At 41.9% G+C, this 16,135-nt stretch overlaps 1 protein-coding gene across 9 annotated transcripts in view; it reads left to right on the top strand.

Annotated features, from left to right (window-relative positions):
• Positions 1-16,135, top strand: part of hdac4 (histone deacetylase 4) — a 382,917-nt gene that overhangs the window by 201,651 nt on the left and 165,131 nt on the right. For all 9 annotated transcript variants that reach the window (XM_033024530.1, XM_033024529.1, XM_033024526.1 and 6 more), the window contains one exon: positions 2,235-2,356. In XM_033024530.1, coding sequence (XP_032880421.1) covers positions 2,235-2,356 — 122 coding nt within the window. The remainder of the gene's footprint in view (positions 1-2,234; positions 2,357-16,135) is intronic.

Here is a 16,135-nt window from a genome sequence, read left to right as displayed (position 1 = left end):
TTTTCCTGCTTGAATATTGCTCAACTAATTATATCCTAAGTTGTGATTCCACTCCGAGCTGATCATTTGTATGGAAATATCTGCAAATAGTTCACTGGAGCATAACTACTGAGCCCGAGCCTGTCCCCAGCCAAAGCTGTGGATATGACCTCCTAACCATGCTCTCTGGCTGGTACTCTGGAGCTGAAACAGCATGATCTTCGTTTCAATTGTTAGATTTCAAATACTAAGAGATTAGTGCAGGAAAGTGATGCAATAAGATCACCTATGACCTATGATCTTATTAATAATAATAATGCATTCTATTTATGGGCGCCTTTCAGAGCACTCAAGGACACCTTACAGATTAAAACAAGCAAATTACAAATCTATATATAAAATGAAACAAAAACAACATATAGAGAGAGCAGCGGCAGCTAATTGCTCCAGCGTTCCCTCTCACTTCACTATTGAGCAACTACGAGTGGCCAAATGGTTTAGGTTTAGATTCATTATTGTCGGGTGTATACAGAGATGCAGTAAAAGCTTTGTATTGCATGCTATGAAATCAGATCAGATCATTTCATAAATAAATGCAATCGTTGGACTCAATTAAATACAATCAAGTCAAACAAGCACAATAGGTAGAGCAGAGGGGAAGATATAGAGTTCAGTATAAAGTTATTGGCTTTGTAGCACACCAGTTCCAGAGACAAAGTCCAGTATCCGCAATGGGTTAGAGGTGAATCGGACAGTACTAGGAAGGACCATTCAGAAGCCTGATAACGGAGGGGAAGAAGATATTCTTGAGACTGGTGGTGCGCGCTATTTAGCTTCTGTATCTTCTGCCCAATTGGAGCAGGGAGAAGAAGGAATGACTGGGGTGGGACAAGTCTTTGATTGTGCTGGCTGCTTTTCTGAGGCAGTATAGAGTGGAGATGGAATCAATTGTTAGGAGTCTGGTCTGTGTGATGGACTAGGCTACAGCTACAACTCAAACCTATTTGTTGTTCCCAAACCAAGCTTGGGGCGGCAGAGTTGCTGCCTTACAGCGCCAGAGAGACCCAGGTTCATTCCAGACTATGGGTGCTTGTCTGTATGGAATTTGTACATTCTCTCTGTGACCTGCATGGATTTTCTTTGAGATGTCTGTGTTACTCCAACATTCCAAAGACATACAGTTTGTCGGTTAATAACCCTAATGTATGTAGGATAGCATTAGTGTATGGACCTGTTTCTGCGCTGTATCTCTAAACTAAGCAAGTTGTGATGCAACCCGACATTATGATTTCTATGGTAGATCTGTAAAAGTTTGTAAGAGTCATTGGAGGCATGTTAAATTTCCTAAGGAAATTGGTGTGTTCTCCTTCTATCTCCTATGTTCTGCATTTATTATTTCCTTATTCTGGATAGGAATCAGAAGATGTAACAATGTCTTGGAATTCACTTCCTAAAAGAGGGTTGATAATAAACTTAAACATAACTTTCAAAAGGGAATTGGATATCTCAAAAAAGAAACTCAGGGCCATGAGAAAAGAGTGGGGTGAGTGGAGGTGGGATAGCTTTGATATTGACATGGGCAATGAAGCATTCTATTTGAATGATCAGTTACAATCAAAATTCAAAACTTTATTGACATTGTGCAGTGTACAAGTACAGAGACAACGAAATGCAGTTAGCATCTCACCCAGAAGTGCGAACACAGAATAATGGAACAGTAAAATATATATATGTATATACAGTAGCAGTAGTGCAATTTTCAAGGGGGGGGGGGGGGAGATCAGTCACTGGGGGAATCAATTAATACAGTAATCCCTGGGGATTTAACAATGATAAATCTTCTCTGGTGCTCCCTACTAAAGCTGTTATGCATGCAAGAGAAGGGTTTCGGCTCGAAACGTCACCTATTTCCTTCGCTCCATAGATGCTGCTGCACCCGCTGAGTTTCTCCAGCATTTTTGTGTACCTTCGATTTTCCAGCATCTGCAGTTCCTTCTTGAACACTAGATGCAAGAGAGATGGGATCAGTGACATTTTCTGTATTTGTTACATTTATGATAAACTTGCAATTTTTGTACAGTTGTTAAATGCATTAGATCCATTCTGGTATATTTGATGTTTATGAAATGTTTTTAATTGACATTCCAAATGGTATTTTTTCCATGAATCTAAATTCATATGTGATTCACCAACTGTCCCATTTCATTTTACCTGAATTTTAATCTGATTCTTTCCCATGGTTTATTTCATTGCAGTAAAACCCAACATGGTTCACTAGACCAGAGTTCTCCACCTCAAAGCAGCATGTCTGCCTCATACAATCAAACAGTCCTGGGGATGTATGATCCCAAAGACGACTTCCCACTCAGAAAAACAGGTAATGTTACAATGAAATGCAAAATTTTATAAAGCAAGTCAAATTTACACATGTTTCTTACTTTATGTTTGGAAGCAGAACTTTCTTCCTGCACTATTTTTGTTTGTATTAAGATATTTTAGTTATAACTAGAAACAGCAGATCCGGTGGTACCTGACTGGAGTACAAAAATAACACTGGCAGGTGTATTAACTGGATTATCATTGGCTAATGCTGGTATTTTATTGCTCAATTTTGTCTTTCAAATGCTTTATTGCTCCAGTGGTTAACCTGTAAAGTTCTGACTTAAAGTAAGCATTTCTTCGTTGCAGTAAGTTGCACTTGTGCCAACTGTATACTTAATGTCCTTAATTTATTGGAATAATAATTCATAGTGCAAATTACTGTAATTCATAAAAATATCCTTCTTGTCAACTGTTTACTACAAATGGTCTTGACTCCTTTGTTCAATTTTTTTAAATGTTTATGCAGAGGAATCTGATATTGCTTTGCTCAATTTACAGTAAAATACGTTTGTAAATGTAAAAGTGCCTCACTGTAGCACATGGGTTCTGAATTTGAACTAGTAATCTAGAAGCCTGGATTAATCATTCTGAAAATAAGAATTTGAATCAAATAAAATCAGTTTGGGTTAATTCAGAGATACAGTGTGGAAACCGGCCCTTTGGCCCAACTTGCTCACACCGGCCAACATATCCCAGCTACACTAGTCCCATTTGCCCACGTTTGATCCACATCACTCCAAACCTGTCCTATCCATGTACCTGTATAACTGTTTTAATTGTTGGGATAGTCCCTGCCTCAATTACCTCCTCTAGCAACTTGTTCCATTTTCCCCACCACCATTTGTGTGAAAAAGTTACCCCTCGTATTCCTATTAAATCTTTCCCCTTTACCTTAAACCTATGTCCTCTGGTCTTCGATTCACCTACTCTGGGCAAGAGACTGTGCATCTACCCGATCTATTCCTCTCGTGATTTTATATACTTCAATAAGATCACCCCTCATCCTCCTGCGCTCCAAGATTCCCTGCCTACTCAACCTCTCCCTATATGAGTTATAGGCCCTCTAGCACTGGCAACATCCTTGTAAATCTTCTCTGTACCCTTTGCAGCTCGACATAATCTTTCCTATAACATGATGTCCAGAACTGAACTCAATACTCTAAATGCAGCCTCACCAACATCTTACACATCTGCAATGTGACCTCCCAACTTCTAAATACTCTGACTGATGAAGGTCAATGTGCCAAACGCCTTTTTGACCACCCTATCTACCTGCGATTCCACCTGCACTCCTCGATCCCTCTGCTCCACAACACTCCCAAGAGCCCGACCCTTCTGTGTAGGTCCTGCCCATGTTAGATGTCCCAAAATGCAACAGCTCAAATTTCTCTGTATTAAATTCCATCAACCATTCCTCAGCCCACCTGGCCAATCGATCAAGATCCTGCTGCAATTTTTCACAACTATCTTCACTATCTGCAAAACCACCCACTTTTGTATCATCTGTAAATTTGCTAATCTTGCTGTGTATTTCTCATCCAAATCATTGATATAGGTGTTTCAGAATTTGAATAAATTATTATTTGAAATATCAAGAGAAAAAAAGCAACATGAATTTTGTTTAAATTAATTCACTGGGTTACTAATAACTTTCAGTGAAAGATTCCGGTAACTCTTATAACAAGGCAATTTCTATGCTCAAATTCCCTGTGGAACTGGGCAATAGCTGCTTTGCAGTAATGCAGAAAAGTAATTTTAACAGATCTTTTGAAAGCATCACAACATTCCCCATCACAACTTGAGTAAAGTCACCAGTTAAAGTGAGTTTGTCCTCATAAACACCTTGTAATATGCACCTGAAGGATAAAAATAGCATTGATTTTGCTCTTTTTTCAGCATTTTGATATTTTGCATTACCATAACTAGATGCTGAATCGCATAGGTCCTCTATCCTTTTTGTAAAAAAATTTGAAGGAGGATAGATGAATACCATTGATTAATCCTATGAATTAGCATTGATTAATACAATTGAGACTTGAACCATGGACATATCCTTGCTCTGAACATCTGTTCAGATCTGTAGATCATCTGAACAACAAAACTAGCATATTTCTGACAAAAGTAGATAACTGTTTTACTGTTTCCTGTTCACAAGAAGCAGGACAAATCCAGTCTGCCAAATACTATCCCATTTAGCCTGCACGTGCACTCGATCATTAGCAAAGTTATGTCATTGCTAGTAACAAGCAGCTGTTGCCCATTAGTGCTCCATTTGGGTCTGACCTGGACTCCTCACCCCCAGTCCAATGTTTGGTCCATATATATATATAAATGTGGAATGGAGAACTGAATTGATGAGATGATTCTGACTATGCCTCAGATCAAGAAAGCTTTTGACAGTATTGCACTGGGTGATCTAGTAAAACTGAAGTCAGAGAAATAGAGGAAAAAGTTCTCCACTGACTAGATTCATAGCCAGTACAAAGCAAGATGAGCGTTAATGTTTCAAGTCAAAGACACTTGCACTTTACCCAATTGACAGTTTTTACCTTGTTTTATTTTTTCCACAACTATTTTAAACATAATATTATGATCATTGTTTCTACATGCTCCTGTCATTGATACTACATTTAGACTGACTCATTTTCTGTAAAAGTATCCAACAGTGCCAGCTTTTGCGTTGGCCTAGAAATATATTGATTAGGAAAGTACTCCTGAACACATTTCAGAAACTTCTTCTTTTCACCATTTATGTTATGGCCATTCCGGTCTATATATGGTTAGGTTACTTTCCCAATTGTCACTTCTCTATAGTTTAACCAATTTTCTGGATTTTTTAATTCAACATCTTCCCATTCATATAGTTGAATTATAGTGAGGCAATATCAAAAAAACTTGGGATTAAATAGGACAGGCATGAATTTGAATTATTCCTGGATGCAAGATTATAGAAAAGATGGGGAGTAAAGGAAAGGTGACAGTATTGATTAAGGAGAATACTGCAGCACTGGGAGAGATGTCCTGGAAAAATCAAGGGCAGCATTCATGTTAAGGGGAAGATATTGAATTTTTTTTTTAAATCCAGAAATGTGTTTAAATTTTAATCCACAGCACTACTTGTGAGTGTGTTGGTCCCAACTTTGTTGAGGTTCCAGCCCAGATTGGTCCCAATTCCCTCAAAAACTGGTCCCAAAGCTTCATGAAACCACTTCCTCTTGCATTATCTCAACAGCTATGCATTTATTTGTGCAATTCATGACTTAATCAGATGACTTAATTCAAACTTAATCAACATGCTTGATTGCTAGTGTGTTCCATTCCAAGTGTCCTTATTTGAGTTAATGTTATGAATTTAGACCAAGATTATTTAAGCAGGGCAAAATAATGCCAATTGTCTGAATTTGGTAACCAGATCTCCGAGCAAAGACATAGTGCTCACTCACTGCACTAATTGGACTACAACATTGGACTTTAAAACAATCTGCATTTTGTAGTGTATTGAAAGCATCATTGTGTTGAAAACATCGAAAATGATACATTGTAGGAAGACATGTTTTAATTATAATTCATCTTTTCCCCTAACATATTTGGTATTGAGTTGATGGCAGATATTTAATCACTTCACAAACTGGTCCTGTTCTAATCCACATTGAGTATTCCTGTTCGAATATAGTCCAGAGATATCTTCTAGCATACCAGCACATTAACTACATCCCCTTTTGCTTCTTCAGTTAGACATAGACGATCCCATGATAATAATTTGAAGTTATCCCTCATTTCCATGTCAATATTTCCAGTTCAATCAACATCTTTGAATCACATTAAGTATTCATTATTTTACAGTTTATGAGATATTTCTGTGTGCAAATAGATGGTTAGGTCCCTCCATTGCAACATTCACGTGTTTTAAAAATATTTAATTCTTCCTTAAAAAAATGCATTGGGACATAGAGTACTATACGGTGGTGCTATGTTGGTGCAGTCCTGCCATTTGGTTACATCCTTATCCGTTTGGTTTCTTTGCACATTTGACTTGTAGTTCACAATATCATCAGGTAAGGGCAAAGCTTAATCATTAAAATAAAAAAAACCTCCTCCAATAAAGACAGAGTAGGTAGGAAATGTTCAGCAGGCCAGTTGGAATCAGTGGAAAGATAAACAGAGTTAATATTTAAAAGACCTTTGTCAGTACTAGAAAAGAGAGAAAACTCTTAAGTTGCAGAAAGATGGGAAATGGGTGGATAGAACAAATGGAATATTTCTGATGGAACAAAGTTAGGATTGCATTGAGCATGTATTTGTTTATTATTGTCACATGCACTAAGATACAGTGAAAAGTATGTTTGCACTCTATTGAATTAAATCAGATCATACCATACATGAGTATAATCAAGTCATAGACAAAGTGGATAACCTCACATTTATCCACATTATACTGCCTCTGCCATGCATCTGCCACTCACCCAACCTATCCAAGTCACCGTGTAGCCTCATAACACAGCTTTGTGTCATCCGATGTTACATTTAATTCCTTTGACTAAATCGTCAATATATATTGTAAGTAACTGGGGTCCTAGCACTGAGCCTTGCAACACCCCACTAGTCACTGCCTGCCATTCTGAAAAGGACCCGTTAATTCCTACTCTTTGCTTCATGTCTGCCAATCAGTTCTCTATCCATGTCAATACCCTACCCCCAATACCATGTGCTCTAATTATGCTCACCAATCTCTTGTGTGGAACTTTGTCAAAGGCTCTTTGAAAGTCCAGATACACCACATCCACTGGCTCTCCCTTACACATTCTACTTGTTAAATCCTCAAGAAATTCCAGAAGATTAGTCAGGCATGATTTCCCCTTCACAAATCCATGCTGACTTTGACCGATTCTGTCAATGCTTTCCAAATGATAGAATCGCCTTGAAAATGGCAGAAAATAGTCTAATTACAGATGTTTTTGTGACATTTTGTTATTTTCCCTATATCACTGATTTGAATACAGCTCAGACTTTAGTAAAAAATTGAGGTTCTAGATTTCTTTTAAGTGCACTGAAGTAGAATTTTTAAGGCAGACTTCTTTCAGTTAGTCAAAACCACCAACATGGTGCTAAATTGTAGTTTCCTTTCACTGAAAGTATCTGCAAATTGACATCAATAAGACGCATCAAACTAAATGCAGATTGTAATGTAGCAGCACATGATAAAGGCTTCATATGGACTGGATGCAAGGCCAGTGATCTTGGAGCTCAACCTATTCAGTTCTCTTTGAGGAAATTTTGCTGTATTTGAATTTATTAAATAAGTGCATACTGTTCTCTTTAAGCTTGATCAATAAAAATATAAAACTTGATTAACTCATGCTATTTTATACTTTCCCTCACTCAAATATTGAAATGATGACAAAGCAAAGCATAAATAAGAATAATTCACCAGTATTTTCTTTCGTTTGTATGCTAGGCTGTTATAATTAGATGGTAATGTAATTTTAAACCTTCCATCTTGTATAGCTCACAACCCCAAAGTGACATTCAAATGGTTGATATGCCAAAATCCAGCACACACAGAATTAATGCTTTTGATGCCTTGATTAGTTTTGAAGTTGTATCTGGATGACCGGATGAAATTCCCTCAAATCATAGCTGGCAATAGTACATACATATGAGTGAACTAAATTCAACAAGGCAAAGAGATGTTAAGCAGTAAAATAATGTCAATATTATTTCAATTAGCTGCTTAAGTTAATGTGCCTATACTAGGAAATATATACTGTACTGCTAGCAGCTCGCTAGTTGAAAATCAAAAATATTTCCAAGTATATTCATTTATTATACAAGACTCTGTTGACCTGCCAGATTACATGCATGGCCAAATAACTTTATTTGTGCCTATTCTGGTTTCGCTATATATATATACTAGACTAAGTGGGACCCATTATGTCCCAGTCACACGGGAGGCCTGGTCCCCCAAAGCAGCCCATTCCCCAACTCAATATTCCACCACTCACCCGTTTCCCCCAATGCAATATTCCACCACTCACCCATAGCCCCTAACTGCGCAGGCGCGGCTCATTTCCCCTCATCCCCGAGCACTCCCTCCCCCACCACTTCATGTGTGGGAGGGGAGGGAAGTGGGGTGTGTGGCGGGGGGGGGGTTAATGTTGGGAGGGGAGGAGGGGTGTGTGTGGACGGGGAGGTGTAGAAGGGCGGAGAGGATGGTGGGGGGGTTGTGGGGGAGGGGGGGTGGCGGGGGGGCTGTGGGAGTGGAGTGTTTGTGGACGGGGCGGTGTAGGAGGGGGGTTGTGGGGGGGGGGGTGGGTGTGTGGGGGGGAGTGGGCGGCGGGATGTGTGGGGGTGTGTGTATTTGGGAGGGGAGTGTGGGTGGGGGGCTGTGGGCAGGAGAGCTTGTGGGGGGGAGTGTGTGTGAGCGGGGGTTTGTGTGGGGGGAGAGGGGTGTGTGGGTGGGGGGGGAGTGAGCTCGGAGAAAACACGGGGAAGAGCCATGGGGGACAGGGGGCATCGTGGGGGAGGGGGAGGAGCCAGCGTGGGGGACCAGAGGGGTAGTGGCTTGAATTGGCGGTGCAATGGGGACTCACAGCGGGCGCTGATCGCTGGTCGTTCTCCGCCCGGATCAGCGTCTCCGCTTTCTGTTTGACGACATCGGCAACAACTCCAACTCCGGGCTGGGCTGGGACTCCGACTCTGGGCTGGATCTCCCACGCTGGGCTGGGCTGGGTTGGGTCTCCGACACTGGGCTGCTGCTTGGGGCGGGGCTGGGCAGGGCTGCTTCGGATCCCTCCGAAAGTCTTGTTGGAAACCTCCGCCGGCCATCATCAGCTCCTGTAAAGATGCGATAGCGCAGGAAGGGGCGGAGTGACGGGGAAGAGATTTAAATTCTTTTTTTTAATCATCAAACTACACACAAAACATAATTTAAAAAAGCTAAAACACGTGTTTAGAAAATTTTGCAAAGTAATTAAAAAGAAATAACTGAAATATCACATTTACATAAATATTCAGACCCTTTGCTATGACACTCAAAATTGAGCTTTGGTGCATCCTGTTTCCATTGATTATCCTTGAGATGTTTCTACAAGTTGATTGGAGTTCACAAGTGGTAAATTAAATTGATTGGCCAAGATTTGGAAAGGCACACACCTGTCCATATAAGATCCCACAGTTGACAGTGCATGTCAGAGCAAAAACCAAGCCATGAAGATGATGGAATTGTCCGTAGACCTCCGAAACAGGATTGTGTCGAGACATAGATCTGGAGAAGGGTATAAAATTTCTGCAGCATTGCATGTCCCGAAGAGCACAGTGGCCTCCATCATTCTTAAATGGAATAAATTAAGTGGAGTACAGAGGCAAATAAATAAATGATGGGTCTTTGTCCCAAACATTATGCAGGACACTGTATAAACGTTATTATGAAGGAGAGAGATGCATTTGAGGTGAAGTCAGATACCTCATCTAGACTGCACAGGCAAGAGTATGATAGAGGGGAATTATTTATCCTTGCATCTACCTAGTCAAACCCTATAAGAATTTTGGATCTTCAAATGAAACTTAATCTCTGACAGAATGTGCCATCTAAGGAATCAATCTGGTGAATCGGTAAAGGTTTAACAAAAACATAGTTTTAAAGTTCCCTGCTTGATTAGCACATATTCAACTGAAAGTATAAAGCTTCACTAAGCTTTTTAAGATGTACCCAGTATTACCTCACTCCTTTCTCTCTCAATGAATATGCTTTTTTTGATCTTGCAGGCAAAACATTCATTGCAATTAGGGAATGCCACTAGTAGATTTAAGGTTGAGTTATATATTTTGTTTACAACATTCCCTCTATTGCAAAAATATCCTTCCTCAATTAAGCAAATTAGACCTATTTGCAATATTTCAAATGTGATCATGCTTAGGTTTTTTTATGATTGAAACAAGGTCTGCTATTTTATCCTCTTGCAATAAAAAACAATGTACTGGCTGCCTCCACAATTCCTTGTGCTATGTGTTCTTATTTTTTTCTACCAAAGTGGATGACCTTACACTTTCCTAGATTACATACTATCTGCTCCATCCTTGCCCATTCACTAACCTGAAATCCTCTTCACAGCCCAATGTGAATCCAGTTTAGTAAAATCAACAAACATGGATATTTTACAGTTGATTTCCTTATCACAATCATTGATAAAGATTGTGAACACCTTACCAACACCAAACCCTGTTGCACCTTCCTACTTGCTGACTCCCAAACCAAAAATGTCAGTTTCAGCAAGTTTTCTTTCAGACACAGTGCAGAAACAAGGAATTGAAACTCAGTCTGGGCTTCATACTCATGATCAAATTCATATCTGTGTATTGGAAAATTGTTGGTTCAAGTCCCACTACTAGAATTACAACACAAAATTTAAACTAAGACCTTCCGGGCAGAATTGTTGGAGGTTATGATTTTCAGATAAGAAGCAAAATTGTCCACAGGTGGATGTAAATGTTTCTTGCATCACAACGTGACGGTGTTTCAAAAGTGGCTACAAAGTCTCTTCATTTTTGTTAACTTGCATGCTACTTTCATGAGTAAATGAATGGAAGGCTATTGTCTTACTGAGTTAATGCAACCTGCTGTTTAATCAAATTTCATTGTAGTCAATTATTTTTGTGACTGTTCACATACGTGTTTGTCTTGCTCTTGTCATTTAAAAAATGAAGAATATGTGCACCCTACTTGCTCAACAGTTTCCTAAGTTTATTTTCAAATAAAAATAAAAAGAGATCGAAAAGCTGAAGATAAATAGTGTTAAGCACAGCACCTGTATGACAACTTGTAAACTGCCAGATATTTTCACTCAATCGGCTCTCCACGCAGTGTATTTAGCTGAATCAATAGAAACTTTTCTATTCTATGGTGAATACTTCACATGTGTTGTAGGCTCATGAAACCCATTAGCAGCAAAACCAAAGCTGCCGTACCCTGGAATATGTATTTACTTTCTTTGAGGAAAACAAAATAGTTAGCCATGAGAATATTGCAGTGAAAAGGGGATACCACCTTTACTGTCTACTAGACAAACAAACTATTTTAAAATATGTAGTTACCATATATGTGTACATCTGTCAAAGGCATCCACTGACTACTTAGAAAACAACAATCTCCATTTTGCAAAGATGAAGTGTCTCCAGTTCATAGTCAGTGAAGAAAGCAACTATTCTGGCAGCTGTGCCATTGCTTTGAAGTGGAAACAAATACTGGAGTAAGTGCTGGAAAAACTCAGTGGGTCAGGCATCATCTCTGGAAGACATGGCTGGGACTTTTTGTAAACCAGCATCTGCTGTTCCTTGTATCTCCATTGCTTTGAAATGAACACTTTGATGTTAATTTTGGAGGTCCATTGTTCTACCAGAAGAGTTAGGATAGCCATACTTGGCAGTGATTTGAACACATGCCACTGCCGGTGGTGGGGGAGATGGTAGACAAGTTACTGTGAGGAGGGGAGAGAGGAGTTTGTGAGTGAGGCGGGTCTGGGCGTCGCCGTCCTGGCCGTGGCGTTGACTGGCAGGTGAGGAGACTAATTTGCATGGCGCTGACTGACAGGCGAAGAGACCAATCTGAGCATGCGTGGTTTCTAAGATTTTTAAACCTTAATAACTTTTAAAATATACCATCGATCGGAACAAAACTTGTTGCACTAGTAGCACAGGGGAATGGTGAGTAAGGTGGTGGAAAATCGTAGCGCTATCTACCGTTTATGAACAAATACAAAAACCACGCAAACCGGAAGAGCACATGATCAGAGTTTTAGTTATGTATGGATAGAAAGATGTACAGGGTAGGTTTTCTACAGAGAGTGGTTGGTGTCTGGAACACACTGCAACAGGTTGAAGCAGATAGAATAGTGTTTAAGATGCTTTTAGATAGGCACATGGATATGCAAGGAATGGTGGATATGGATTAAGTGCAGGGTGGAAGGTGTGATACTGTTATGTTCTATATGCACGTACCTTCTTTTCCACTTCTTCCTGTCTGCTCACATCTTCAAAATTGACTAAATTTGTGTGTTTTCTGAATGACAATGCAACAATACAAGTAGTTGGCAGTTTCTACAACATACAGAATTCCATTGACATTGCAGATCAATTCCTACAGTAATTTTGCAGCGAGAAATAACAATAAGCTTTCTAACCACCCTTTCCCTCACATTTTCTTTCATTTGCTGTATCCAGCCTAGAGAAAGAAATTCCTATTGAAGAGGCTAAAACCGTCCAGCACGGAAATGGGTCCTTCAACCTATCTTATCCATACCGACTAAGTTTGCATACTGGGCGAGTCCCATTTGACGCATAGCTTGCTGAACCCTTTCTTTCTTTCTTTCTTTCTTTCTATCTATCTATCTATCTATCTATCTCTCTATCTATCTCTATCTATCTCTATCTATCTCTCTCCCTCTCTCTCTCTCTCTCTCTCTCTCTCTCCCTCTCTCTCTCCCTCTCTCTATCTCTCTCTCTCCCCTCTCTCTCTCTCTCTCTCTCTTCCCCCTCTCTCCTCTCTCTTTCTCTCCTCTCTCTCTCTTTCTCTCCTCTCTCTCTCTCCTTCTCTCCCTCTCTCTCCCCTCCTCCCTCTCCCCTCTCCCCCTCCCCCCCTCCCCCCCCCCCCCCCCCTCCCCCCCCCCCCCTCCCCCCCCCCCTCCCTCTCTCTCTCCCCCGTCCGGCTGCCGGCCGCCTTTCTTCCTTTGATTCCTTGCAACTCCGAAACCAGACGCAGAATCGCCGAGATCTTTTCCATTTCGGTAGAGATTTCACTTTTCTTTCAAAGTATCCACTCCTGATTACATTTCGTCGTGTTTATGTACACATTTTTAATCAAATCCTTCTCCCCCCCCAATATTTCAAAAATAAACTGGCTTCTCACCCATAGAAGCAGCACCAGCCCCAGCGCCTGGTGAACGTTCCATCGTGTGATGTCACAATGCCCGATGCTCACAGATGTCCAATCGGAATGGATCCATTTACATATGCCTTTGCAGGAGCCCCAGCCCATGGTGAACGTTCCATTGTGTGATGTCACAATGCCCAATGTTCACATATGTCCAATCGGAATGGATTCATTTACATATGCCTTTGCAGGAGCCCCAGCCCCTGGTGAACGTTCCATCGTGTGATGTCACAATGCCCAATGCTCAAAGACATTCTTGCCATAGAGGGAGTACAGAGAAGGTTCACCAGACTGATTCCTAGGATGTCAGGACTTTCATATGAATAAAGACTGGATAGACTCGGCTTGTACTCGCTAGATTTTAGAAGATTGAGGGGGTATCTTATAGAAACTTACAAAATTCTTAAGGGGTTGGACAGGCTAGATGCAGGAAGATTGTTCCAGATGTTGGGGAAGTCCAGAACAAGGGGTCACAGTTTAAGGATAAGGGGTAAATCTTTTATGACCGAGATGAGAAAAACATTTTTCACACAGAGTGGTGAATCTCTGGAATTCACTGGCACAGAAGGTAGTTGAGGCCAGTTCATTGGCTATATTTAAGAGGGAGTTAGATGTGGCCCTTGTGGCTAAAGGGATCAGGGGGTATGGAGAGAAGGCAGTTACAGGATACTGAGTTGGATGATCAGCCATGATCATATTGAATGGTTGTGCAGCCTCGAAGGGCCGAATGGCCTACTCCTGCACTTAATTTTTATGTTTCCCTCTCCTCACCCCTCTCCCACCCATCCCTCTCTACCCAACCCCCCATCCCTCTCTACCCCAACACCTTCCCTCTCTCCACCCGCCCCCTTCCTCCTACCCCTCTGTCCCTCTTCCATCACTCCCCCTACCCCTCTCCTCCTCCCTCCCCACTCTTCTACCTCTCCCCCCTTCCCCCTCCACTCTCCCTCCCCACTCTTTCCCCTCTCTCCCCCCACCCCTCTCCCCCTCCCTCCCTCCTCCCCATCCCCCCCTCCTCCACATCTCTCTCCCCATCCCCCTCTCTCACCCCCTACTGCGCTCTCCTTTCCCTCCCAAATCTGTCCCGTTTCCTCCTCCTCCTCTCCCCTCCCTCCCCTCTTCTCACCACCCCTCCCCCCACCTGTGTGTTAGGGGGGTGGTTAATGCGAGTGTGATGCCGCAGCCCCCCCCCCCCCCCGCAAACGCCGTTGGGGAAACAGACCCAACGGGTCTGCACTTGGTCTAGTATACTTATAAAACTCTGATCTTGGATGTGTGTGTATGTGTCTATAATCATATTGCTTGAAAAAAACGACGCTCTAATGGTAACATTTTTACATATTCCTGTAGAGATTTATCCCGTGAGGTCAAAATTCGCCTTATCTGAAAAATTCATGCATTATTTCTCGTTATTAATCAAAATGTTCAAGAATTTCAAATAACTTAGAAATTCTGACATGATGACGTCACAATGGCTGCACGTTGTGTTCACGCGCTGTGAGTGACGTCGTCTCGCAGCCCGCTCGCTTCTCGCTGCCCGCTCGCTATTTCGACTGCGAGTGAGGAAAGAGCAAGTCGGGCCCTGTACTAGTGGTCCCTCACCCCCTCCTACTCTCCCACTCCTCCTCTCCCTCTCCCCCCAAGCTCTCTCTCTTTCCCCCCACCACGGGCTCTCTCCCCCCCGCCTCCCTGGGCGCGCTCTCTCTCACTTTTTTTTCTCTCCCCCTCCCCCCCCCGGGCTCTGGGATCACATGATCCCACCAATTGCCACATCTTCCCATCTCCTCCCCTGTCTGCTTTCTGCAGAAACTGCTCCCTCCGTAACTCCCTGGGCAATTCGTCCCTTCCCACCCGAACCACCCCCTCTCCTGGAACTTTCCCTTGCAACCGCAAGAAATGCTACACTTGTCGCTTTACCTCCCCCCTTGACTCCATTCAAGGACCCAAGCAGTCCTTCCAGGTGCGGTAAAGGTTCACCTGCACCTCCTCCAACCTCATCTATTGCATCCGCTGCTCTAGATGTCAGCTGCTCTACATCGGTGAGACCAACCATCACTTTGCTGAACACCTCCGCTCGGTTCGCAATAACCAACCTGATCTCCCGCAGGCTCAGCACTTCAACTCCCCCTCCCATTCCGAATCCGACCTTTCTGTCCTGGGCCTCCTCCATTGCCAGAGTGAGGACCACTGTAAATTGGAGGAGCAGCAACTCGTATTTCGCTTGGGCAGTTTGCACCTCAGCGGTATGAACATGACTTCTCTAATTTCAGGTAGTCCTTACTTTCTCCTCCCCTTTCAGCTTTCCCTCAGCCCTCTGGCTCCACCTCTTCCTTTCTTCATCCAGCCCCCCCCCCCCCCTCACCCTCACATCAGCCTGAAACATTGCCTATTTCCTTCGCTCCATAGATGCTGCCTCACCCGCTGAGTTTCTCCAGTATGTTTGTCTACTTTTCCAGCATCTGCAGTTTATTCTTAAACAGCTAACAATGGCCTGTTTCCTTTATCATCATTACTTTTTTGCGTATCTTTCATTCATTGTTCTTTATCTCTCTACATCATCGTCTATATCTCTCGTTTTCCTTATCCCTAGCTAGTCTGAAGAAGGGTCTCGACCCGAAACCTCACCCATTCCTTCTCTCTAGAGATACTGCCTGTCCCGCTGAGTTACTCCAGCTTTTTGTGTCTATCTTAAGAAATTTCACTATCCTGTTCTGATTTCATTTCTTAATCCATTAATACCTAGAATAGTCTATTCCTTCAGATAACTGTTAGGGGTTAAAACATAAAGTATTAAGAAACTGAGAAATAGTACATCATGTTACATTTATGGTGTCTGTTACATTTATGGAT

This window comes from Amblyraja radiata, chromosome 7 (assembly GCF_010909765.2).
Source record: "Amblyraja radiata isolate CabotCenter1 chromosome 7, sAmbRad1.1.pri, whole genome shotgun sequence".
NCBI classification, from domain to species: Eukaryota; Metazoa; Chordata; class Chondrichthyes; order Rajiformes; family Rajidae; genus Amblyraja; species Amblyraja radiata.
This window is presented reverse-complemented; position numbering and strand designations above follow the sequence as displayed.